Source organism: Ursus americanus, chromosome 16 (assembly GCF_024610735.1).
Source record: "Ursus americanus isolate L20-20 chromosome 16, mUrsAme1.1.p, whole genome shotgun sequence".
In the NCBI taxonomy this organism is placed as follows: domain Eukaryota; kingdom Metazoa; phylum Chordata; class Mammalia; order Carnivora; family Ursidae; genus Ursus; species Ursus americanus.
In genome coordinates this window covers 47612204-47634469 of record NC_142142.1, presented here as the reverse complement: position 1 = coordinate 47634469, position 22266 = coordinate 47612204, and the positions used below count along the sequence as shown (strand labels likewise).

The window sequence follows — 22266 nt, the reverse complement described above, 5'->3', positions numbered from 1 at the left end:
TGGGGCCCCTTAACCAACAAGAGTGATGTTTGTGTTCAAGTCTCGTCTTCCTTTTGTTCTCTAGGCAGGATTTAATGGTGGAAACCTCACCAATTTCTTCAGCCTCCCAGGGTCAAGAACCCCCGATATTGTGAATATACAAGAGACCACGAATGTCAATGTTCCAGGCCGCTGGGCATTTAAAGTTGATGGGAAGGAAATTGACCCAGCCAATGGCTGCACTTCCAGAGGTAAAGACTTCTCCTCTTCTCCATGGCAAAGTAGGGTTTGCTTAGTGTAGACTGACAGGCAGGCTTTTAAGCCACGGGGGCGGGCTCGTTCCTGATGCCTTCCTCCTTTGACATCTCCCAGCTGGGTAATGGAGATCAAGGTAGTTTTAGCATACACATTCATCACACTGGGAGCTGAAACCCTGCATTTGCTCCACGGCTGTTTCTATAGTCCTTGCCTGGGGTGTGAACAGAGTTTCCTCTTCGAAATAACTCCAGCGTGGACGTGGCTCTTGAGGGATTGCTCAGCCAGAGGGCCAGAAGGGAACCCTCCTGTTTAACATTATTTTTGTTGTTGTTATTGTTGTTGCCATTGCCCCCACCCCTTTCCATTTTTCTTTCCCTCTTTACTCCTTCTCTGCCATCTGCACATCGTCGATCCGCAAGGGTGGGCGAGCTCAGAGCATTGCCAAGTCTCCACGAGAGTAAAGCAGCACTTCCTAGTATGATTAGAAAGCAAGGGAAGAGAGTGTCATCCTCCTTCAGGGGGCATCTCCTAAACTCCTCTCTGCAGCAGCAAAACGTGCAGGAATTTGGGGACAATCAAAGCTGGCATTAGGTCCGTGGGATGAGATGGTAGTTGAGCCTCGCTGAGTTTTCTTTACATTGACATCCAAAGTTTGGGGCCTTCTCTGAACTACCGAAACCTCTTCGCATGTGCAAAACAGCCCAGGACTCTCCCAAGAACATCCTGGCTTACAGATTCCTGCTGCTTTCGTATCTAAAAGTATTCAGGAAACCGTATGGCTGTTGGTATTTCTGCTTCCGGAGTGGAGGCTACAGCAACGAGAGGTAGGAAATCCTCCATCTAGCTGTCTGTCCATCCACCCGACCGTCTACTCATCTATGCATTTAGCCAGCCAGCCATTGCTTCTTTCCAGAGAGTGTTTGAAAGCCCCGACAAGGTGCTGGCCACTCCACTAGGTGTTGGAGAAGGAGGAGCTCTGGCTCCCACGACACGGCTGTGGTAGAGCAGACGGCCACGGGAACAATGATGACACGATATAGGACATGTTGTGATGGGCGAGAGGGGAGGGGGCTGCGGAAGCACAGAGGAAGACCCTGGAGAAAATGTGTGTAGATGTTTAAGAAAGTTTTGGGTTGGGTTGCAGATTTTAGGAGATCTCTTGTCCCCTCAGATAGAAAGCACGGTTTGGGGACCCACCTGTCTCAGCAGCTCTGGGAGGCCTCAGTTCTCTTTTGACTCAGGTTCAGTCGGTGGAATATACAGAAAAACCACGTTCCCTGGGCCTGAAATGCCCACGCTCTCTGCCGCATTCCCTGCACTGCAGTCAGGCTTATCAAACCTCCAGACTTTTGCTCTAACAAAGGGTCATCTGTACAGATGGCCCTGCCTGGGCATCCTTGTCTCTGTGGACTCTGTAAAGTCCTCCATGTTCCAAATAGCAAATAAATGTTTTGGAGCTGAGCCGATATGAAACCGGGTGGGAAAGAACCCAGCTCTAAAGCTCACCCATCTTTCAGAGACAGTGCCCTCCTGCCTAACAAAGTGTAAAGACCGCTTCCCTTAAGGTCTGCAAGAGATACCAAACCAATACCACGTTATCTCTCTCCCTTTTATGGCCTGGACTAGGGACCTACCCCACGCCTCCACCCCTGTGTCCAGGCATCACAGAGCTGACTGGCTGTGGCCGTGCAACCTAAGCGCCCGGTGACAACCTCTCGCCTGCGTCCCGGGCATGAAATGCCGTGATAATGGAAGACATGGGCTTGCAGAGCTGTAGAGTTGATCAGATGCCAGCCGTGTACAAAGCCTCCGCTTTGACTTCATTCTTTCCCCCCTTGAGTAATGGGTTTGAGTTTCACATACAGAACAAATTCAATATCCTGCTACAGACTACTGTGCATTTTTATGCACCACTGGACATATATCAATCTAATGAGAATTGGGTTTGGCCTAGGGGATAGCCGGGGAAAATTTGCATCAAGCTGGTTTATTATATCATCGTTTTGCAAACAAAATTATCTCAGAGAGCCTACCTTTTGGTCCGAACCTCCTCTCTTCAAAGGCATTTTCCTCTCATTTATTGGAAGCCTGAGAGAGCAGAGACTGGAAATCATATGTAGCGGAGGCTGTTAAAATGTATGCAGCCTGGACCAGTGCCAGAGAGCACTGAGGTTCGGGGCCCGTCATCGGGACCGATGCATCTGACCTGCTGAGAATGTGAATAAATCTATTATCCCATATTTGGGCTCTATTCTCAACAGGTATGAAACATAATTGCCTGTGGAGACATCCTCGTTCCTGCTGCACACAGAAAGGACTGCTCCCGAGGCAGCCTTGCCTTCTGCTTGGGTTAATCTCGCGGCCCGTGCTCTTCACTAAGTATCCAGTTTTATAAAAGAACGTGAGAGATCTTTCCAAACTACAGTTTCAAGCTATGGTGCACTCCCGGCATATGACCTTATTAACGTTTCTTAATGTTGCGTCTTTGAAACGTCCCTTTGCAGGCATTCTCAATTTACAAACGCTTCTCCCTCTCTCATCATGCGCCGACCTGTGAGAGCCTTGCTGTTCCCCATGGGAGAGGGACGAGAAAATAGCACTGCCCACATTTTACAGGTTGGAAACCTGAGGCAGAGGGAAGTAAAAGCCAATAGTCTTGGAAGCTGATTGCAGAGTTGTGACCACTTTCCAGGTCTCTTGGCTCTGACACCCAACCAAGGACAAGATCGCAAGCCCCGGCCCAGAGACACTTCTATTTCCATCGAGGGTTGAGATTAACTGGCAAAGTTGGAAGTTTTTGGTAGGGGAGATCATTTATTTCGGGAAATGGTTTTAAAGACTGATTGTCTGCCAAATAAAGAGTAGCAAATAATTTTAAATCAGCACACCCCCCCCCAACTCCATTCTCCTCCTGACCTGGATTCTGTTGAGCAGTTCTGCCCTGTGGATAAAGACAGAGAAGTATTAGATTTGGACAGGGCCTGGGGTGAGAGAGAAGATAGCTTATATAATGTAGGTTCTGCCTAAGAAGTGTCTGCAGGAATTTACGAGCCCTGGAAGTCAGAGTTCAGCCTTTTCCAGAATCCTCCCAGGGAGCCTGGGATTTAAACTTGTATGCCTGACTCCTGATTCATGCTTATTGATCTCTTCTGGTACATGCAGGGCCCCCAACAAATGTTTGCTGAGTGAATGGGTGAGTGAAGGAGACAGCAAATTAGCACATGAAGCAATTGTGTTGCTAAGTTAGCAGGGGAAGCTGGGCCTGTTTCTGGACTTCCCTTCCTCTTATTCCTGAAGGGGAAGGATATGACTCCTGTGGGTCACAGTCTTTGCCATGGACTAAGACGACGTGTCCTTCCTTGAGTGAGGACGTGCTCATCAGCCGTGGAGACGATGATGCCACGAGGTAGACTGGAGGCCCGCAAGCCTTGGCCTGGAACCTGGCTTCACCCCTGAGTGGCTGAGCGCTCTGAAGCCTCAGTTTCCTCTTTTGTCAAGCAAGGTCGATAACACCTGCCAAATGGGGTTCTTGTGTGGATCACGTGGTATGATGGAGGGAAAGCATCAGCCCCATGTGTGGCACGGAGGGTAAGTGCTCAATAAACGTTGGCTCTAATGTCATTCTTCCCCAGGACAGTTCCTTCGGCGAGGGGAGGTATTCTGGGATGACCTGAACTGTACCATCAAGTGTCGCTGCCTGGATTTCAACAATGAGATCTACTGTCAGGAGGCCTCCTGCAGCCCCTACGAAGTGTGCGAACCCAAAGGCAAGTTCTTCTACTGCAGCCCCGTGGAGACCAGCACATGCGTGGTGTTCGGGGAGCCTCACTACCACACTTTCGATGGCTTCCTCTTCCACTTCCAAGGCTCCTGCGCCTACTTGTTGGCCCGACAGTGTTTGCAGACTTCCAGCCTCCCCTTCTTTAGCGTGGAGGCCAAGAATGAGCACCGTGGGGGCTCAGCTGTGTCCTGGGTGAAGGAGCTCTCGGTGGAGGTCAATGGCTACAAGATTCTCATCCCCAAAGGAAGCTACGGAAAAGTCAAGGTGAGACCCTCTCCATCCCTCCTGGGAAGATGGAGAAGCTGGAGATTCTTCAGCCTGGGGAAGACTTCCTCAGATCTGCTCGTTCTGCTGTGTGATGTTCGTACCAAAGAGGTGCACAGCTCTTCCTTCCTTGCAAATATCTTGTAAAACCTTTTTACAAGGTTCAATTTCATTTGTACAAGAGCCAGCCTAAGCTCTGTCCTTGATATGCCTATCTGCTCTATAACTTAAAGTCCATTTGCATTCCTAGTTACCTCATAAACATGGGTATACACACACACACACACACACACACACACACACACACACGTCCAAGCTCAGTAGTAACTGGGAAGAGAGGTACGCTCAGGTTCTTACGAACCTGGCTTGCAATAGTGGTAGCCACAGGGTCATGCCCAGGAGATGGTGCAAACACAGAATACACACTCATAACTCAGGACAGCCTGTCATTAACAATCCTCAGCCACCCTCCATCCTGTTTGCCTAAGAGCTGCTGCTTCCTTGTCAGAGCAACTCCGAACTGATCGGTGTTTCCAGAGGCACGTGCAGGCACCTCAAAAGGGCTCACCGAGGTGGGAGCAGAGGCGGTTCTTTGAGAGCTTTGTCCAAACACCCTCTCACAGGATCCCCACTCCTGCCTGGAATAAGAGCGAAGAAGGTGGGTCTCTGCTGGCCTGTTTAGCATATGCAAATGATTCCCATCGCTGCCCACCTGGATTTCAAGCAGGGGTATCCATAAGGGAGGGAAAGCAAAGAGCTACTAGCAATTACTCAATTTGTGGAGGCCCCAATTTTCATAATGTTCACGCCAGCCTTGTTGCCACCATGTATTTATTCAAGCACTAACAACCGAGACCACAAGGGGTTGATTGCTTCAACCCCATGCAATCCTCAATCCCCATGCACAGAGGTCATTACGGAGATTACAAACCAGAACTGAAGCCAATGCAGAGATTTCTTTCTTTTTTTTTAAATATGTGTTGTAGTTTTAATTGACACAGCATGTCCAACAAAAGGCAGGGCCAAGGAACTAATTCTACTTTTCCCAGCTCTGCCAGTCGTAGGTCTGTACTGTTTATCATGGTCATAATTAGAAAAGTGAGCTTTTACTGTGGCTGCAGTGCCAATTTGCCTGTTATTTAGTCAGTCTCTCTAGGGACGGCTCTGCATATCAAATCGAGGTAGGAGTGTGGGTGCAGAAGTTTGGAGTGTCCCCCTTCTAAATGTCTATCGTGCTGTTGAGCAAGATACTTACCCTTGTAGATAGATGCTACTATTTCAAGCTAGAAAAACATTCTCTGGCGTTCCGCTGCTCGCCTGAATTCTGGGGATGATGTGTACCATATCCGTAGGTGAAGAAGAAAGCTTTATGCTTTATTTCTATTTTCCGTTTTGATTAAAGTGCTTTTTCACTCACAGTCAGAGTCTTTTTCAGAAGGAAAGGGGTACTGTCATCTTTTTCAGGCCCAGCAGCTCTGCTAATTTTGTGTGGCTCTTTTCCGTCATCCAAGCGTAGGGCACGGATTCCTCAATTTTCTGTAGCGACAGGGAGATGTGGATGTGAATGTAAATGTTTCAGGAAGAAAAGGTTATGTGACTCCAACTGCGAGCTAACAATGGCTTCCTTTTCCTTTTGCCAAATGGCTTCCAAGTGTCTCTGAATACACCTGCTCTGCTGGGAGGTTGGCCCTGTGGCCGGTGGAGCCCCCACCCAGGGTGAAGCGGGGACAGGCAGGGAGAGGGATGGCAAGCAAGAAGGAAATGTCTGTGAGGCAGCTGACTTCTCCAGACATGCTTGGCCTGGCCGGAAATGGCCAGCAAGATCTGTTCTTGCAAAGTACAGATCACCTTTCTCCATATGCTGGGGACTGGTTCTGTATATGGATTTTCCCCCTTTGGATTGTTCTCAAATAACAAAACAAGCAATTTAGGATTGTCTATGCTAATGGGGGCTCAAGACAGCCAGCTAAAATCCGTATATAATAAATGTCTCCTCTTAGCTAATACTTCCCGGTTTTCCTATTTCTCCCCCAAATAAACCCACATAGTTTAGGGTGCTGCAGTGAAAAGACCGTCGAGGCCAAATAGCAGGGAGTGATGAAGAACTCTGACCCTGGGGTCAGATCTGCTCAGTCCCTGTGCCACCACTGCTGGCTGAGTGTACTTTAAGCTTCATCTTCTCCATCTGTAAAATGGGTTAATAGTGTCTAGGAGGCAGGGCTCTCGGGCTATATTCGGACTTAGCTACCTCCACCCAGCACTGGGACAGAGGCAGCAGAGAGCAGTGGCATGGGAGCCCAGCTGGTAAAAGTCAGGCCCTGTCACCTACAGTCATGCAAACCCCGAATCTCAAGTTCTTCATCTGCAAAAGGGGAAGATGGTAAGGTCCTTCTAAGTTTGTCGTGAGGATGAAATGGAATAGCCACATGTGCGATATCCAGTACAAAGCCTGGCACACAGTAGGCACTTTATACATGGTGCTTCCCACATTGCCATCACCACCAAAATCCCTTTTAATTCTAAGACCTTACGCTTCTACAATTCTACTTCTCTCTCCAAACCTCTCCCTTACCCACATCCTGTCAAAGAGGAAATGACTTGAATACAGGGAGAAGAAAGGAGGCAAATAGGTGGGGTTCATGTCCTGCTGGCTAGTCGAGAGTTGAGACCTGAGACTGGAGGAATGAAATAAGAAATCAACCAGGAGCTCCTTGTCTGAGCACTGTCGGGGACAAACATGGTGACTCTCTAATTCGTGGTTTAAACTGAGACATGTTTCATGTGGGAGTGAATGGGAGTACAATGAACACTTACACCAGGAAGGAAGGTATAAACTGGGCCAGAGTGGTGCCTATGGTCAGCCTAGGGCTTAAATCAGTCTAGCTGGAACAAGATCCGATGCAGAGAAACCCAGGGTGGGGGAGGGGGGGGCTGCTGCAATATCCAGAGACAGCTGGAGATGGTCCACCCCATGGCTCCTGCTTCGAGACATAGAAGACTGCCCTTTGTTCGCAGGAGATTGAGTGAGAGTGGAGGAGGGCGCTCGGCAATGGGCATGTTTGGCACTTAAAATTATACCAACCTTGGGGAAGATTTCATTTCCATCTCAGCATGGACAGTACATGAAAGTCGTATCCTGTGCTCTTGCTAGCTGACCTTCCTTATTGTATGGATTTTCTCGCCCGTGTTGGCTAACCTGCTACCTAGGAGATAAGGATGGATCAATCAATTCCTAGGTCTTTCTTTCTACTTGTAGCTCTCTGTAGGATGGCTTATTTCCCAAGCCTACCTTTTTGTCCCCTCCCCCATTTAGTCCTGCTAACCTCTAGAGACCGGCAATTGCACATGGGATCTACCATGATAAATTTTGGAGTGATGCTTGGACAGGCTACTGCCTCACTTCCTAGAAAACTCAGGAAGTAGCACAAAGATGGCCGTGAAGACCCTTGTCCTTCCTGTGTGCCCGAAATCAGTATGGGTCCAGTGCATTGACTATGCACTGACAGGCTGCCACACAGGGGACTGAGCTAGGCTAACCATTCTATCCCAGACCACAGATGTGATGTCTACAGGTGCTAGGCATGTTAAGTGTAAAAAAAGAAGAAAGTGAGCTCTCTCTGTTGGAGGCTTCTCAAGCCACCTACTCACATGAGCCACGCATATGGGACTCCCTCTTGACTGCTCCCCACTTCTCGCTCCCCACTGCAAAAATCCACCAGGTCCTTCTGAGTGGACTCCATGAGCTCATCCCACCCTCGCATGTCTGTACATAGCTTAGGCCCCCATGCTCCATTCCCTCGGACTTTGGCATCCATTCCCTGTCTGCTTTCTCTGCTTCTAATCTTGACATGCTGGCCAGCGTGGTTTTTCTGACATGCAAATCTGACTCGAGCAGTCCCGTACTTAAAACCTTTCAGGGTCTGTCTGCAGAATAGAAATCCAAGTTGTTATATTTGTTTTTGTGGAGTTTGTTTTGTTTTAAAACATGGCTTAAAGGGCCCTCTGAGATCTATTCCCAACACGGAGGCCAGAGGAATTCTTTTAAAACGGAAATCAGATCATGTCAGTCTTTTGCTCTGCCCTCTTGGCTCCCCATCTTGCTCAGAGTCAAGGCCAAAGACTTTACAATGGCCGACAAAGGGCTCCCTGTTCTGGCTGCTCATATCTCTCTGGCGTCATCTACCACCGCCCTCTCCTTGTTGTGCCTGCTCTTACATGCCAGCCCCTTGAGGTCCCGGGAGCACCCAAGCACACTCCACCTTAGGGCCTGGCTGTCATGTCTGTGGGATCCACTCTCACCCCAGATAACAGTGTGGCTTGCTTCCTCATCTCACACATCCCCTTCCCTGACCGTCCTAGTTCAAGTTAAAAACCCTCTTCCCTAGCACTTTGCTTGCGTCTATTTTATTTATTTTGTTTGTTTGTTGTAGGTCTCCTCAACTAAAATATAAGTTCCGTGGGGCAGAGATTTGTGTCTTTTTCACTCATTGCTAATCCCCAACTCTCAGAACAGTGCTTGACACACAGAAAGGCCTAAATCACCCTTCGTTGAATGAAAGACCACAGACCTTGCCCATGTCTCCAGCTCATCTCCGGCCACCCCTTCCCCTCTGCAGTCCAGTAACACCCTGATGAATGTCCCCACGCTCACACAGCTGCTTCTAAACCCCTGCCTTTATTCTCTTGTCCTGGAATTCCCTGCCCACTCTTCCTTTGGCCATTTCTGTTCATTTTAAGACCCAGGGCAGGCTTAACGGCCTCCAAAAAAGGCTTGTATGAGTCCCCGAGGCTAGATATAGGGTTAGTTTACTATTCTCCCATTGCATGATCCATTAATACATATTTAAAACAGTATATTATAAATATCTATTTTATCTCTCTTCCTTGGTAGACTGAGACCTCCATGAGGGCCAGGGACAATTATTTCCTTTGTTCTTTATTTCTCAGCGCCTCACATAGTGCTTGGTACCCAGTAGGCGTTTAGATTTGTTGGTCGTTGCTGAACGATGACATGACATAGCCCTGGCATCAGGAGGTAACAGAGTGAAACACTCAGAGAAAAATACCAGGGCAGCTTCCAAGCTAAAATGTGGGGACCAGTTTATGGTACACATTTCAGCAGGGAGGAGGGGTCAGGGACTGTTATAGGCAGTGACTAGGTCATGGAAAATATGTGACTTCAGTCGAGACTTAAAGGAATGAATTTAGAGGGGTGAGAAGGAATGATAGGCTTACTAGTCTTCCGTGAAGCTAGCTCTAGAGCCAGCCAGGAAGGGTTGACAACCACCTGGTCCCCAGAGGAGTCTCAAGCGGTGGTGGCCATGCATGTCTATCATGGCTCAAATGCACTGTGCTCGGCTGGCCCACGCTACCCTTCTTTTGAGGGCTCCCCCAGGCCTCAGCCTTCATGGAAAGCAAGCTTACTGGAGCCTGGGCAGTTTGGGGGGCCATTGTCTCTGGAGCACTGAGTTGCTTTGCCTCCCTTTCCCGACCTCAGCCGGACCCATTGCTCTGGCACCTGCTTACCTGCCTTTTACTATTACTGTTGTTGGCAGGTTAATGACCTAGTGACTTCCTTGCCGGTCACCTTAGACTTGGGGGCGGTGAAAGTCTACCAGAGTGGCATGTCTACTGCCGTGGAAACGGATTTTGGGCTCTTAGTGACCTTTGACGGCCAGCACTACGCCTCCATTTCCATCCCAGGCTCCTATATAAACTCCACGTGCGGGCTCTGTGGGAACTACAACAAAAACCCCCTGGACGACTTCCTGCGCCCGGATGGCAGGCCGGCCATGTCTGTCCTGGATCTTGGAGAGAGCTGGCGGGTCTACCATGCCGACTGGAAATGCGACTCGGGCTGCGTGGACAACTGCACCGTGTGTGACGCGGCCACCGAAGCACTCTTCTTTGGCCCGGACTACTGTGGCTTCCTCAACAAGACGGACGGCCCCCTGTGGGAGTGTGGCACCATCGTGGACCCCACGGCCTTTGTGCACAGCTGCGTGTATGACCTGTGCAGCGTGAGGGACAACGGGACACTCCTCTGTCAAGCCATCCAAGCCTACGCACTCGTGTGCCAAGCCCTTGGCATTCCGATCGGAGACTGGCGAGTCCAGACGGGGTGTGGTAAGCCGGCATCCTGTCCAAATGGAAGGCCACGCTCACGCAGAGGGCCGGGGAGAGGGCTTCTGGGCTCCATCAAAAAAATCTCCTTGTTAAGACCAATTGCCCAAGAGTGAGGGGGAGGTGAAAATAGCCAGACATTAGGAAGAATGAATGGTCAAAGGATCTTTACTCTCCCTCCCCCCAACACCCAATACCATAGCCAGAAAATGAGAAACCATTGATGAGCCTCAGTGGTCTGGAAACCCCGAACACGTGGCAGGAAGTGCTTGGCTCCAGGAAGGCCCTGTCCCCGGGATGGCTCTCCCAGAGTTAGGCAAGGTGGTAGCATTTTCAGAGGTGGAGGCAGTGATCTTTGTGGCCCTTGAGTAAACACAGACACTGCTCTGAGTAATCAAACCTAGCTTTGGGGGAAAAAACTCACCTCCCAAGTGGAACCAACAGCATTTGTCCCGTGGCTCTTTTTTCTCCACCTTCCTTCCCTCTAGTTTCTGTCTCTAGCTCCACAGCTTTCCTCTGACCCACTGGTGTTGGTGGGGAAAGGGCTGCAGACAGAGAGCATAGAACATCGGGAAAGAAAGCCCTTTATCAGAAATGCTAAGTAGTTAGGAAAAGCTCCAACAGTGTGGGGAAATTCAGTTCCTTTAGAATTACCTTTAACATTAAGCATTTTGTACCCTTTAGTTATCTGGTTTTCTCCTTCTATCCCCCCTAAACTCTCTTATCCTGGTTATATAAATTTTTAAAATAAGCAAGCAAAATAACAGCTTCTTAGAATTCTGCTTTTTTTTTTTTTCTTGGCCCTTGGTTTTCTCCACAGAACGTTATATCCATGCAATTTAGATTCCCGTGCCGGTGAAAAGGTTTCAAAGTTTCTTTCAGTTCCAAGACTAAAGGGAGAATTTTTTCCTATCGGTATAGGCTAGATTCACAAAATCATCATGTATCAGATTCAATTCTTAGGGAATTGATCAAACCACTAAGACTGTTTTCTTGTTGCTTGGTTGTGTGATTTGACCAGCCTCGATTCTGCCTGGAGCATCCAGATCCTGACTCAACTTGAGACTGAACATGGCTTTTTTGGTTTAATCTAAGATCCTTATATAACCTAAGCCTAATTAAATTGCCTAAGATAGCTATTTTTTTCTCTAATGGTACTTTTTCCCTATCTTCCACATTCCCCACTCCTCTCTCATGTTAGTAGGATGAATCCTAGTTGATTCAGACAGCTAGTTTACCAGTCCCTTGAGCCCCTGACTCTTGGATTCAACCAGACTCAAACATTTATATAGACTCAGATGCTTTTCATGTAAGAACCAGAGGCTTCTGAGGCAAGAAGGGCCTTGAGGAGGCACCTAGTTCCAACCTAGCCTCCTGGAGGAACAGGCACACACATTCTTTTCAGATAACCAAGGTTCTTTCTTCTTTTTAAGATCCCAGAGTATTCATTTTCACAGTCTTCTTTGGTCACCTAGGTATTTCAAGCGCCTCTCTGTCAGAAATTTCACGTTTTCAAGTGACTGCTCCCAAGGTTCCATTTTTCATTTGTCCTGCAAGTTGAATTTATTTCCTCCTAAGAGTGGGCCATGCTGTATAAGCTCAGATCAATGTCTATGTCCATCAGTCGAAGATCTTAAAGCATCTTGACGTTTGTAGATCGTCCAATAATAAATCGGTGTTGAACAATCTGTTTAGTCTAGTTAGGATAACAACCTGAAGTTTAATTCAGCCAAGGTGAGCAAATGAGAGTCAAGTTCACAGTTCAATCTCGTTTCCCAGTGGTTATCACAAAGCAGTGGAGCTTGTTTCTACAGACTTCAACTCAAGTCTCTTCCCTGACGCGTGGCCACTGGGCCCTCATTCTAGGAGCTAAGCGTTCCAGAAGGAGCGCCCTTCCTGTAGGCCCCTGCAGGTGCTGGATCTCTGTGGTTAGCACCTGGGGCACTCACCTGTTGTCGCACTCTCTCCTCTCCCCCACGTCAGTGTCCACGGTGCAGTGCCCGAGCTTCAGCCACTACTCCGTGTGCACTAGCAGCTGTCCGGACACCTGCGCGGACCTGACGGCCTCCCGGAACTGCGCCACGCCATGCACGGAGGGCTGCGAGTGTAACGAAGGCTTCGTGCTCAGCACCAGCCAGTGCGTCCCGCTGCACAAGTGTGGCTGTGACTTCGACGGCCACTACTACACCATGGGGGAGTTCTTCTGGGCCACGGCCAACTGCACGGTGCAGTGCCTGTGTGAGGAGGGCGGGGACGTCTACTGCTTCAACAAGACCTGCCAGGGTGGGGAGGTGTGCGCCGTGGAGGACGGCTACCAGGGCTGCTTCCCCAAGCGCGAGACCGTGTGCCTGCTCAGCCAGAACCAGGTGTTGCACACCTTCGACGGCGCCACGTACACCTTCCCCACCGAGTTCTCCTACACCCTCCTCAAGACCTGCCCCGAGCGGCCCGAGTATCTAGAAATCGACATCAACAAGAAGAAGCCCGACACGGGGCCTGAGTGGTTGCGAGGACTCCGCATCCTGGTGGCTGACCAGGAGGTCAAGATAGGAGGAGTCGGGGCTTCGGAAGTCAAGGTAAGACTCCTGATGCCCGTGCGGCTTTTCTGATGAGTCTCGCCAAGCGAAGGAGCCATAGTCTTCAGGCCTGCCTTTCTGCCTCTGACCACGGGTGGGTTCCAGGAAGGCAATGACTCCGAAGTGGGGGCATTTCCTAACGTTCCGCACCAAATCAGTCTCTCGGGGGTGAAACGGGGTGAGGCTGGAATCTTGCAAATTAGGTATAGCACTGGCAGGACTAGCTTTCTCCATAACAGCCAATGTTCACAGGACGCTTACTACGTGCCAAGCACTATTCTAAGCAGTACCACACCTAATCCTCTGAGGGATATGTTTTCATCCTCATTTACGTTCTACCTATGGGAAAACTGAAGCACGGAAAGGTTAAGCAACTTCCTCAGGGACACATAGCCATAAAGTGGCATTTGAGCCCAGGCAGGCTGGCTTCCAAGTCTGTGCTCTTTACCCTGTACTATACTGACTTGCCTACCTGTGGATGGGAACCCATGTGGGTAATGCAGACAGTGCCCACAGGGGCACCTCCTGCCCCTCTGACCTGGTCCAAAATATGCATCAGATCATTCTGATCTGATTAGGCATCCAGATCATTCGTTCTAGAAGGATCATTAGGAATCGTCTAATGCCACTCTTTGTTTGCACATGAAGATCCCAAAAGGCTAAGTGAGGGATGGGGGATCTCACAGCTCAGTGGTGGTGGAGCTGGCATGATGCGAGGGCAGCTCTCCCTGCTCCCAGCCCAAGTGTATGTCGTAATATCACAGGAGGTCTAATTTAGAAAATAAAAGTCAACGCAGTCTTGCGCCAGGAGCTTGGAAAACACACATCCACAGACTAAAGAGGCTGTTTTCATTCCCATCGACCCACTGGCAGAGATTAATTTATTAAAAGAATAGTAAAAGGTAGATAGGTAGATGGACAGCTAGATAATTAGAGAGAAACTATATGGTCCCAAGGGGCTAGGACACAGGAACAGTCACATATGAAGGAAAGGAAGGAGCCAGAAAGGTGGGGAAGGAAGGGTGCCATCAGTGAAAAGGAGCTGTCGGGCAGCAGGAAGAAGCCACATGTATGTGGAGACAAATTTCCTCACATTTCACCTCTGTCTGTGGCTAGAGTAGGGTCTCATGTATACGCAAATAAACAGCAAGTGTGTTGAATCAGAGGAGTGGAGAAAGAAAGAAAGAGAGATGCCCATGAAGAAACAGTTTGTGTGTGTCTGTGGTTTCCATAGCCTGCCAGCTTCTTGACATTTCTCAAAGGGCGAGTCACGGGGCAGAACCATGTCTTTATTTCATGGCGGAAATTGTGGGTACTCCGTGTGCATCTGGAATTGATGATAGTGATTTGGTTTTTCAGCTGAATGGTCAGGAAGTGGAATTACCTTTTTTCCATCCTTCGGGGAAGCTGGAAATCTATCGAAACAAAAACAGCACGACGGTGGAGTCCAGGGGTGTCGTGAGCGTCCAATACTCGGACATTGGTCTGCTGTACATCCGGCTCTCCACCGTTTACTTCAATTGCACGGGCGGGCTGTGTGGCTTCTTTAATGCAAACGCCAGCGATGAGTTCTGTCTCCCCAACGGCAAGTGCACGGACAACCTGGCGGTGTTCCTGGAAAGCTGGACAACCTTTGAGGAGATCTGCAACGGGGAGTGTGGGGACCTGCTGAAGGCTTGCAACAATGACTCGGAGCTGCTCAAATTTTATCGGAGCCGCTCCAGGTGTGGCATCATCAATGACCCCTCCAACAGCTCCTTCCTCGAGTGCCACGGGGTGGTCAATGTCACCGCCTACTACCGCACCTGCCTCTTCCGCCTGTGCCAGAGCGGGGGCAATGAGTCGGAACTCTGTGACTCTGTGGCGCGGTATGCAAGCGCTTGCAAGAACGCCGATGTGGAGGTGGGCCCCTGGCGGACCTATGACTTCTGCCGTAAGTTGGGGCTCCGTGATGTGGGAGGCCACCTAGGGGGTGCGGGAGTTGAGCTCAAGGACAGTCGGATGCTTGTGTGTACCTTCCCAGTCTGGTGTGTCCTTTGGAAGGTCCCTCACCCCAAACCAGACTGTTTCTCACGTTTATTTCTGTTTCTGATCACACAGTGTCTCTTCATTGTGGAGCAATTAGCCATCCTATTGACTCCTGGTTTTAGCTAGCGGAGCATACGCGTCATACCAAAGACTCGAAGGCTTTGTGATGGCCGCAATGGTGCCTTCTTTCTTGGCAATGAACGGCTCCATTCTTTCAATAGAAGGTGATCAGTCAGAAGCCTTTCACGGAGTAGAGATTAGCACTGCTCCCTGGGGCAAGCCTGACAATGGCCATGAAGAGAGTCCCATGTTGCTGTTTTTTCATTTTGTCCCCCAAGTATCTGACCCCTCTCAGCAGGGCGGTGGCAGTACTAGCAGTAATTAGAATAATGCTGAGAAGCCCTGACATATAACACCCGTGGCAATGGGGGAGGCCAGAGGGAGGCATGAAGTAGAAGGGCAGGAGGAGTGGCAGAGAGGACGGGACCCATGCCCGGAGCAAGGACTGCCCCACCTGGGCTTCAGCACGCATCCCTTTCCCACCAAAAAGATTGGCCCCAAACCCAAACCAATGCCACCATTAGGATTCCATCCTCTACGTCTGTTCATCTCTCTTCCACTGTATCTCCTGCTATCTAGTTTGTTTATTTCTCAAAACCTTTTATTTTGAAATAGTTGCAAAGTTATAGAAGCATTGCATGAATGTCTGTGTGCCCATTGCTCACATTAACCCACAGTGAGCATTTTGCCCCATTTGCTTTATCATTCTCTCTTGCATGCTCTCTCTCTCTGCATCTGAAAGTAAGTTACATACATCATACCCCTCTGCCCCTAAATACTTTGGTGTGTATTTCCTTAGAATAATGACACTCGTTTACAGAACCACAGGATAGTTACTGACCTTAGGAAATTTAACACTGATACAATCATTTAATATCCATATTTTAATTTTGTCAATTGACTTGTGATGTCCTTTATGGCTTGCCCCCTGCAATACAGATCTAGTCCAAGACCATATGTTGTGTTTAGAGCTGTTATGTCTCTTTAGTTTCCTTTAATCTGGAATAATTCCTTAGCTTTCTTTCTCTTTTATTGTCATTTTTAAAGAATACAGCCTCCCACCTTTTAAAATAGAATGACCTTCCATTTGGGTTTGATGTTTCCTCGTGATTAGGTCCTGCTGTGTGTCCTCTCTCAGACTTCTGCATAGGTAATGGCTGTTTTTCTCATGGTATTGCGTTACATACAGTGCATACACTGTCCAGCCTCTCAGTGGAGATGGGCACGCTGGTCCCCTGGTCAGATGTTGCCAAATATCTCCATTCTGTGGTCACATTGTTTTGTTCTCTTACAACTAATCAGCTACCAGTGGGGAGACCATACAAGTATCCTGCAGAGAGAGTGTGAGAGAGGATGATAAAGCAAACAGGGCAAAATGCTAGCTGTAGGCTGATATCAAAATCCTCCACCTCTCTTTAACGCCCATTGATGATCTTTGCTTGTATGAGTCTTTTTAGCATGAGGATTACAAGCTGATGGTTTCCAGCTCTAGCACTCTGTTCACTTATTTACCAAAGTATAGATGCCATTCTACTATAACCAAGAGGCTTTCCTTTTCTTCTGCATGTCTGCCTGTCATTCATCTATTATTCATTCAACCATCCATCCATCCATCCATCCATCCATCCATTTATCCATTCATCGATCCATCCATCCATCCATCCATTTTTCTACCCACCCATCCATTCATCCGGCCATCCATTTATCCATCTATCCATCCATCCATCTTATCTCAATCATCTTTTAATTGAAGTATAATTAACATATGGTGTTATATGAGTTTCAGGTGTACAATATGATTTAATAATTCTATATATTTCTCAGTGCTCATTGCTATAAGTATACTTCTAATCCCCTTTATCTATATATTTCACTGCTCCTTCCATCCCCCTCTGGCAACCACCTGTTTGTTCTCTGTATTCAGGAGTCTGTTTTTTTCTGCTTGTTTCTTTTTTTCTTTGTTTGTTGATCTGTTTTGTTTCTTAAATTCTACATAGGAGTGAAATCATATGGTATTTGTCTTTCTCTGACTGACTTATTTCTTTTAGCATAATACACTCTAGCTCCATCTCTATCATTGCACATGGCAAGATTTCATTCTTTCTTAATGGCTGAGTAATATTCTATATATTCTATTCTATACTCTCTCTCTCTCTCTATATATATATATATAGTATATCTATACATACCATACACACACACACACACACACACACCCCACATCTTTTTTATCCATTTGGCTGTGGATGGACTCATAGCAACCTAAGTGTCAGTCATCTATCTTATCAATATGGACACACACATTCCTGTTTTTTCAATTATCTATATTTCATATTATATTTGTTCATGATTTTGGTGCTAAAATTATTCCAAATTTGGCCTGTGGGAGCTCTTCAAGCTGCCTCCTATGTCCTTTGGGCATGCCTTGGTCACTTTCTCACTTTCTGGTATAACAAGGTGCTCCACATTCATCCTGTAACCTTCCCTGCCTCAGACTAGGATCAGCCATTACTCCAAGAAGCCCTAATTCCCCCTGGTGGAGACTGTTCCTAGAAGCCAGGATCTGGGTGAGGCTTATGCATTGCTATAAGGGTATTCTTGCTTTGCCATGAAGCCCTTTCAACAGAAACATCTTAGAGCTAAGAACTAACACACACACACACACACACACACACACACACACACACACACACATATTGCATACATTCATATAGGCTTGTCTTTTTATATCTCTGGTTTCTGAGCTTTGGGAGCCCAAGGAGCTTGTGGATGGTTTGGTGGCTGTCATCTCAGAAAAGGTGATGATATTCTCAGTGAACCTTAACCACACCAGGGAGGGGTGAACAGTCGATGCTGTGAATCCTAAAGCTGGAATTCTGGGCACATTCATATGTCACCTACAGGGAGAAAAGCTCCAAGTTCTCTCCTGACCACCACATCTCGTGGCACCTTGTAATACATTCCCAAAACCTTCTTTTTAATCTGCCTCCATATCCTCTCTGGTCCTCTCTGCAGCTTATCTACTATGATCTCTGTCCCTCTCCTGGTCTCAGCTTTCTGGTTGCAGTTCATTCACGGTATGGGGTTACTGAGCCTGCCCCCTACCAAATCCATGTTGTTGCCCCGCCAGGTCCGCTGTCCTTTCAGACTATGAACTCCGCCCAGCAGGCCATGTTTCTGGGTTGCTTTTGTAGTGCACGGAGCACACTTTGGTGGCATTGTCGGTGTGAAGCACAGTGCAGTGGGGATGATTCCCTCTTTTCCTGGGTGTGATGGCTGCCGAGAATAGCTTCTCACCACCCCTCCTCTACAGAGCCCTCCTCTTTACAGTGCCTTTTTTAGAGAGAGAGAGAGAGAGAGAGAGAGACTTGTGGACAAAAGCAGCCAAGGGTCTGGCAAGAAGGACTGGAGCGTGAACGTTTGATAAGGAAGACTCGGGTACTGAGGGGTTAATCTGGCCAGGGTCTTGCAGGCTGGGCTTGGGCTGAGTAAGAGCTGCAAATCAGGAACACAGTCTTCTCTGGGCCCAGCGGAGAGAGAGAGAGGAGAGACGACCACCGCTCTGTGTTCTGAGCTAGGCTGCCCAATTAAATAATTTCACAGAGGCATTTCAGGGGCCAGAGGAAGTTTTATTACTTCACGTCTGTATGTTCCAGACTTTCAGACAAATTCAGACAACACAATAAGTCATCAAGTGAGAGCCATTTAAATAAGTCATGTTATTTGCTATCACCATAAACCTGCAGTCCATGTTATAACATTCATAATTTAGAGACAAATGTGAAAATCCCTCTGTACGGACATATTTAATCAGTGCTGAACTAGCCTTCAACTCCAAAGCCGTATGGTATTGTAGTCAACGGGAGTGGAGATAGTCCTTTAGCCCAGAGGAAAAAAGATTGGCTCTCAGTACATGGTGCAGAACTGTTGAGTTGGTACTTGTGGGCAGAGCTGTTATTGCCAAGCAATTTATTTCTCTGTAGTGTCCTCTCTGTCCTTGGATTGTAAAACACTATCAAGGAGTGAGAGTATGCATAAAAGCTAAAGAAAGTTGTAAAGAATAGGCCCCTATTGTCCCAGGGGATAGTGGGGGCCTTCGCAGAGCTCTAGACTACACATACGTGCAGGTAGATTTCTCCCGGCTGCTGGACTCCTCCATGCCCTGCCCGGGTTACATTTGGGCAGGCCGAAATAATAAAGAGAAATGGGAAGATGACCCGGAACTGTATGGTGAGCATCCCGCACTGTTACCATACTGTGTGCCGTCCTTCGTGGCTCGGAGACATGATCTATCAAGGAAGGCTTCCGGGCAGAAGTGCAATATGAAATGATTCTTGACAGATGTGTAGGATTTGACTTTGTGGGGTCCATCCAGGCGGGGGAAAGAATGTGAGCAAAGAAGGTGGGGGGACCAGGGGCAGAAGGCGGGGAGGAGGTAGAAAAGGCCTGAGGACACCCGGAGCAGAGAAAGGAAAGACAAAGGGAAAGCCAATTTATAGAGTAAAAATGCCTTCATAAAGTATATCCTAATAGAAGGAAGTGTGAATAGGGGAAAGGTTTTCTATTTATTGAGGCTGTACTGTAGACTTAATATATTAGGTCATTAATCCTCAGAACGACTGTGCTAGGTAAGTATCATCTTTATTTAATAAAAGAAGAGCCCAGGCTCACAGATGGTACCCCCAGGTCTCTATGGTCCCAAAGCACTGATTCTCTCTGGGACACTCTCCCTCCAGAGTCCTCAAGTCAGGGGACTTAGTGTTGGGAGATCCGGATTCGAGTCTCCTTACAGGCTGGATTAAGTTATGTCCCTGAACTTGAGTTTCTCATCTGTGAGACAGGGATGAGAAGACTTTGCTTCTCTCCCAGGCTGCTGAGCAAAGTTAGACCAAGCTGTCCACAACGATGTCTGGCATGTAGTGGGTGCTCACTAGGGCTCATGGTCTTGGAAACTTCTACAACGAAAGCTAAGTGCCCCGGGAGCACGGGAGCACACGAGGGGTTCCCTGAGCCTCTGATCACCCCAAAGGAGGATGACAGTAGTGTCGAGCACACGACAGTCACGTGCAGCGTGTGCACACGTACACACCACATGCGTCTAGCGAGTGCACTCACGCTCTCTCTGACCCCTGTCCCTTGCTCAAGCCTGTCTTCTCCTTGGCCACCCTCAGCTCTGGAATGCCCGGAGAACAGCCATTTCGAGGAGTGCGTGACATGCATGGAGACCTGTGAGACGCTGGCCCTGGGCCCCATCTGTGTGGACACCTGCTCTGAGGGCTGTCAGTGTGACGAGGGCTATGCTCTGCAAGGCAGCCAGTGCGTCACCCGCAGCGAGTGCGGCTGCAACTTTGAGGGCCACCAGCTTGCCACCAATGAGACCTTCTGGGTGGACGTGGACTGCCAGATCTTCTGCTATTGCAACGGCACAGACAACAGCGTCCACTGTGAGAGCATCCCGTGCAAGGGGGACGAGTACTGCATGGAGGAGGGAGGCCTATACTACTGTCAGCCCCGCACCGACGCCTCCTGCATCGTCTCAGGCTACGGCCACTACCTGACCTTTGATGGCTACCCCTTTGACTTCCAGACCAGCTGCCCCCTCATCCTGTGCACCACAGGAAGCAGGCCAAGCTCAGACACTTTCCCCAAGTTCGTCGTCACAGCCAAGAATGAGGACCGGGACCCGTCGCTGGCCTTGTGGGTCAAGCAGGTGGACGTGACTGTGTTTGACTACAGCATTGTGATTCACAGGGCCTACAAGCACACGGTGCTGGTGAGTAGTCAAGGCCAGACAGCAGGAAAGGAGTTGTGGTGATGTGAGCATGGGGGTTCTGGGTTAGCGGGCCAGGCTGCCCCTGAATTGGGTTGGCCTAGAATCCAAGGAGAAACATAGGATGTTAGAGCAGAGAGAGGCCCTGGAGATTTTCTGTCTCTATCTTACAGGTAAGGACACTGAGCCTCAGAGAGAAAAATGTTCTGCCCAAGGCACGGAATCAGGAAGAGAAATGGTATCCTTCCTCATGTAGCAGAGTATGTTGGAGAGAGCACAGACCTAGATTCGAGTCCCAGCTGGGCTACCGCTGTGTGTCCTTGGACAGTCACTCCATCTGCAGAAAAGAACACGTGCCTAGCACGGCTTAGACGTCTCTAAGTGGTACTACTGCCCCAACCACCTCCTTCCCTTTGTGGAGACCAGCATGGTGTCTCCCTGCTCTGGCCTTCTTCCCACCTCTTCCTGTCTCCCCACTGGCCCCCATGAGATCCGGGAGTTTAGGAGTCTCGCACACATCTGGAGCCCTCGGGGGCCTCCTACAATCTTCCCCTTGGGCCTCAGTTCCCTCCTTCTACCCTCCACCCCCTTGACAAAGATAGGGGAAGATAGGGCTGGAGGAGCTCTGTGTGCTCATCGTCAGGCCTGAGGACATCAGCCCCTGCAACAGACCCAGCCCCTCCTTCTCCAGGGTCTTGCTCTGAGTGGAATCAGGAGTGCTGACAAACCAGCCAGCAGCCCCTGCCCAGCGTTTTGGAGGAGCTGATACGGGGTGTGAGCCTCTTGGCATGACCCTTGCTGACCTGTGGTGTAATTTATCTCTAAGGAGACTCCTTTCCACCTTGTATACATTCTCTGAAAAATGCTGAGCTCTTACTGGAGAGTTCCCTGAACAGCTCTCCAGATCTCTTTCCTTCCTTAGAATCGCCTTACCCTCCCTCTCTGGCAGAGAGAGGCTTCTGAGCTTCCTAAATGCCTGCCCTTTCACGTTTATCCAAAAATGTGCCTTCTTGGCATCTAAGGCAGGGGACTCGCTGTGCCCATTCTTCTTCCCTTCCTTGGATATTATACCCAACCCCTGACTGCTTTCCTCTGTGCTTCCCAGAACAGTTGGTCCCTACACCCACGACTGCATGAATCGTATTGTCATTCTGGGGGGATGCTCATGTCTGACTCGCTCCGTACTGGTCGTGGGCTTCTTGAGGGCAGGAACTCTACCTCATTCATCTTTATGTGAAATGACTCTACAGCGCTCTGATGTCAGGACACTCAACACATTGTCAAGTGGATGAATGAGATGACATAATAGTCCCTCTCTCCTACGGTCCCTAGGACTTTCATTTTGTTGCTGACCACGTCCTCATCATCTGTGGGATTAAATTGCCACAGAGGCAAGATAGGAATACATTGGATGCCTTGCTTGTAGC

General features: G+C 48.9%; 1 protein-coding gene across 1 annotated transcript in view; it reads left to right on the top strand.

The window, feature by feature from the left end:
* The window catches only part of TECTA (tectorin alpha), a 67002-nt gene that overhangs the window by 10561 nt on the left and 34175 nt on the right, over nt 1–22266 (top strand). Inside the window, exons 5-10 of the mRNA XM_045797992.2 lie at nt 65–230; nt 3870–4282; nt 9838–10408; nt 12389–12981; nt 14341–14914; nt 20241–20842. Of these exons, the coding sequence (XP_045653948.2) occupies nt 65–230; nt 3870–4282; nt 9838–10408; nt 12389–12981; nt 14341–14914; nt 20241–20842 (2919 nt within the window). The remainder of the gene's footprint in view (nt 1–64; nt 231–3869; nt 4283–9837; nt 10409–12388; nt 12982–14340; nt 14915–20240; nt 20843–22266) is intronic.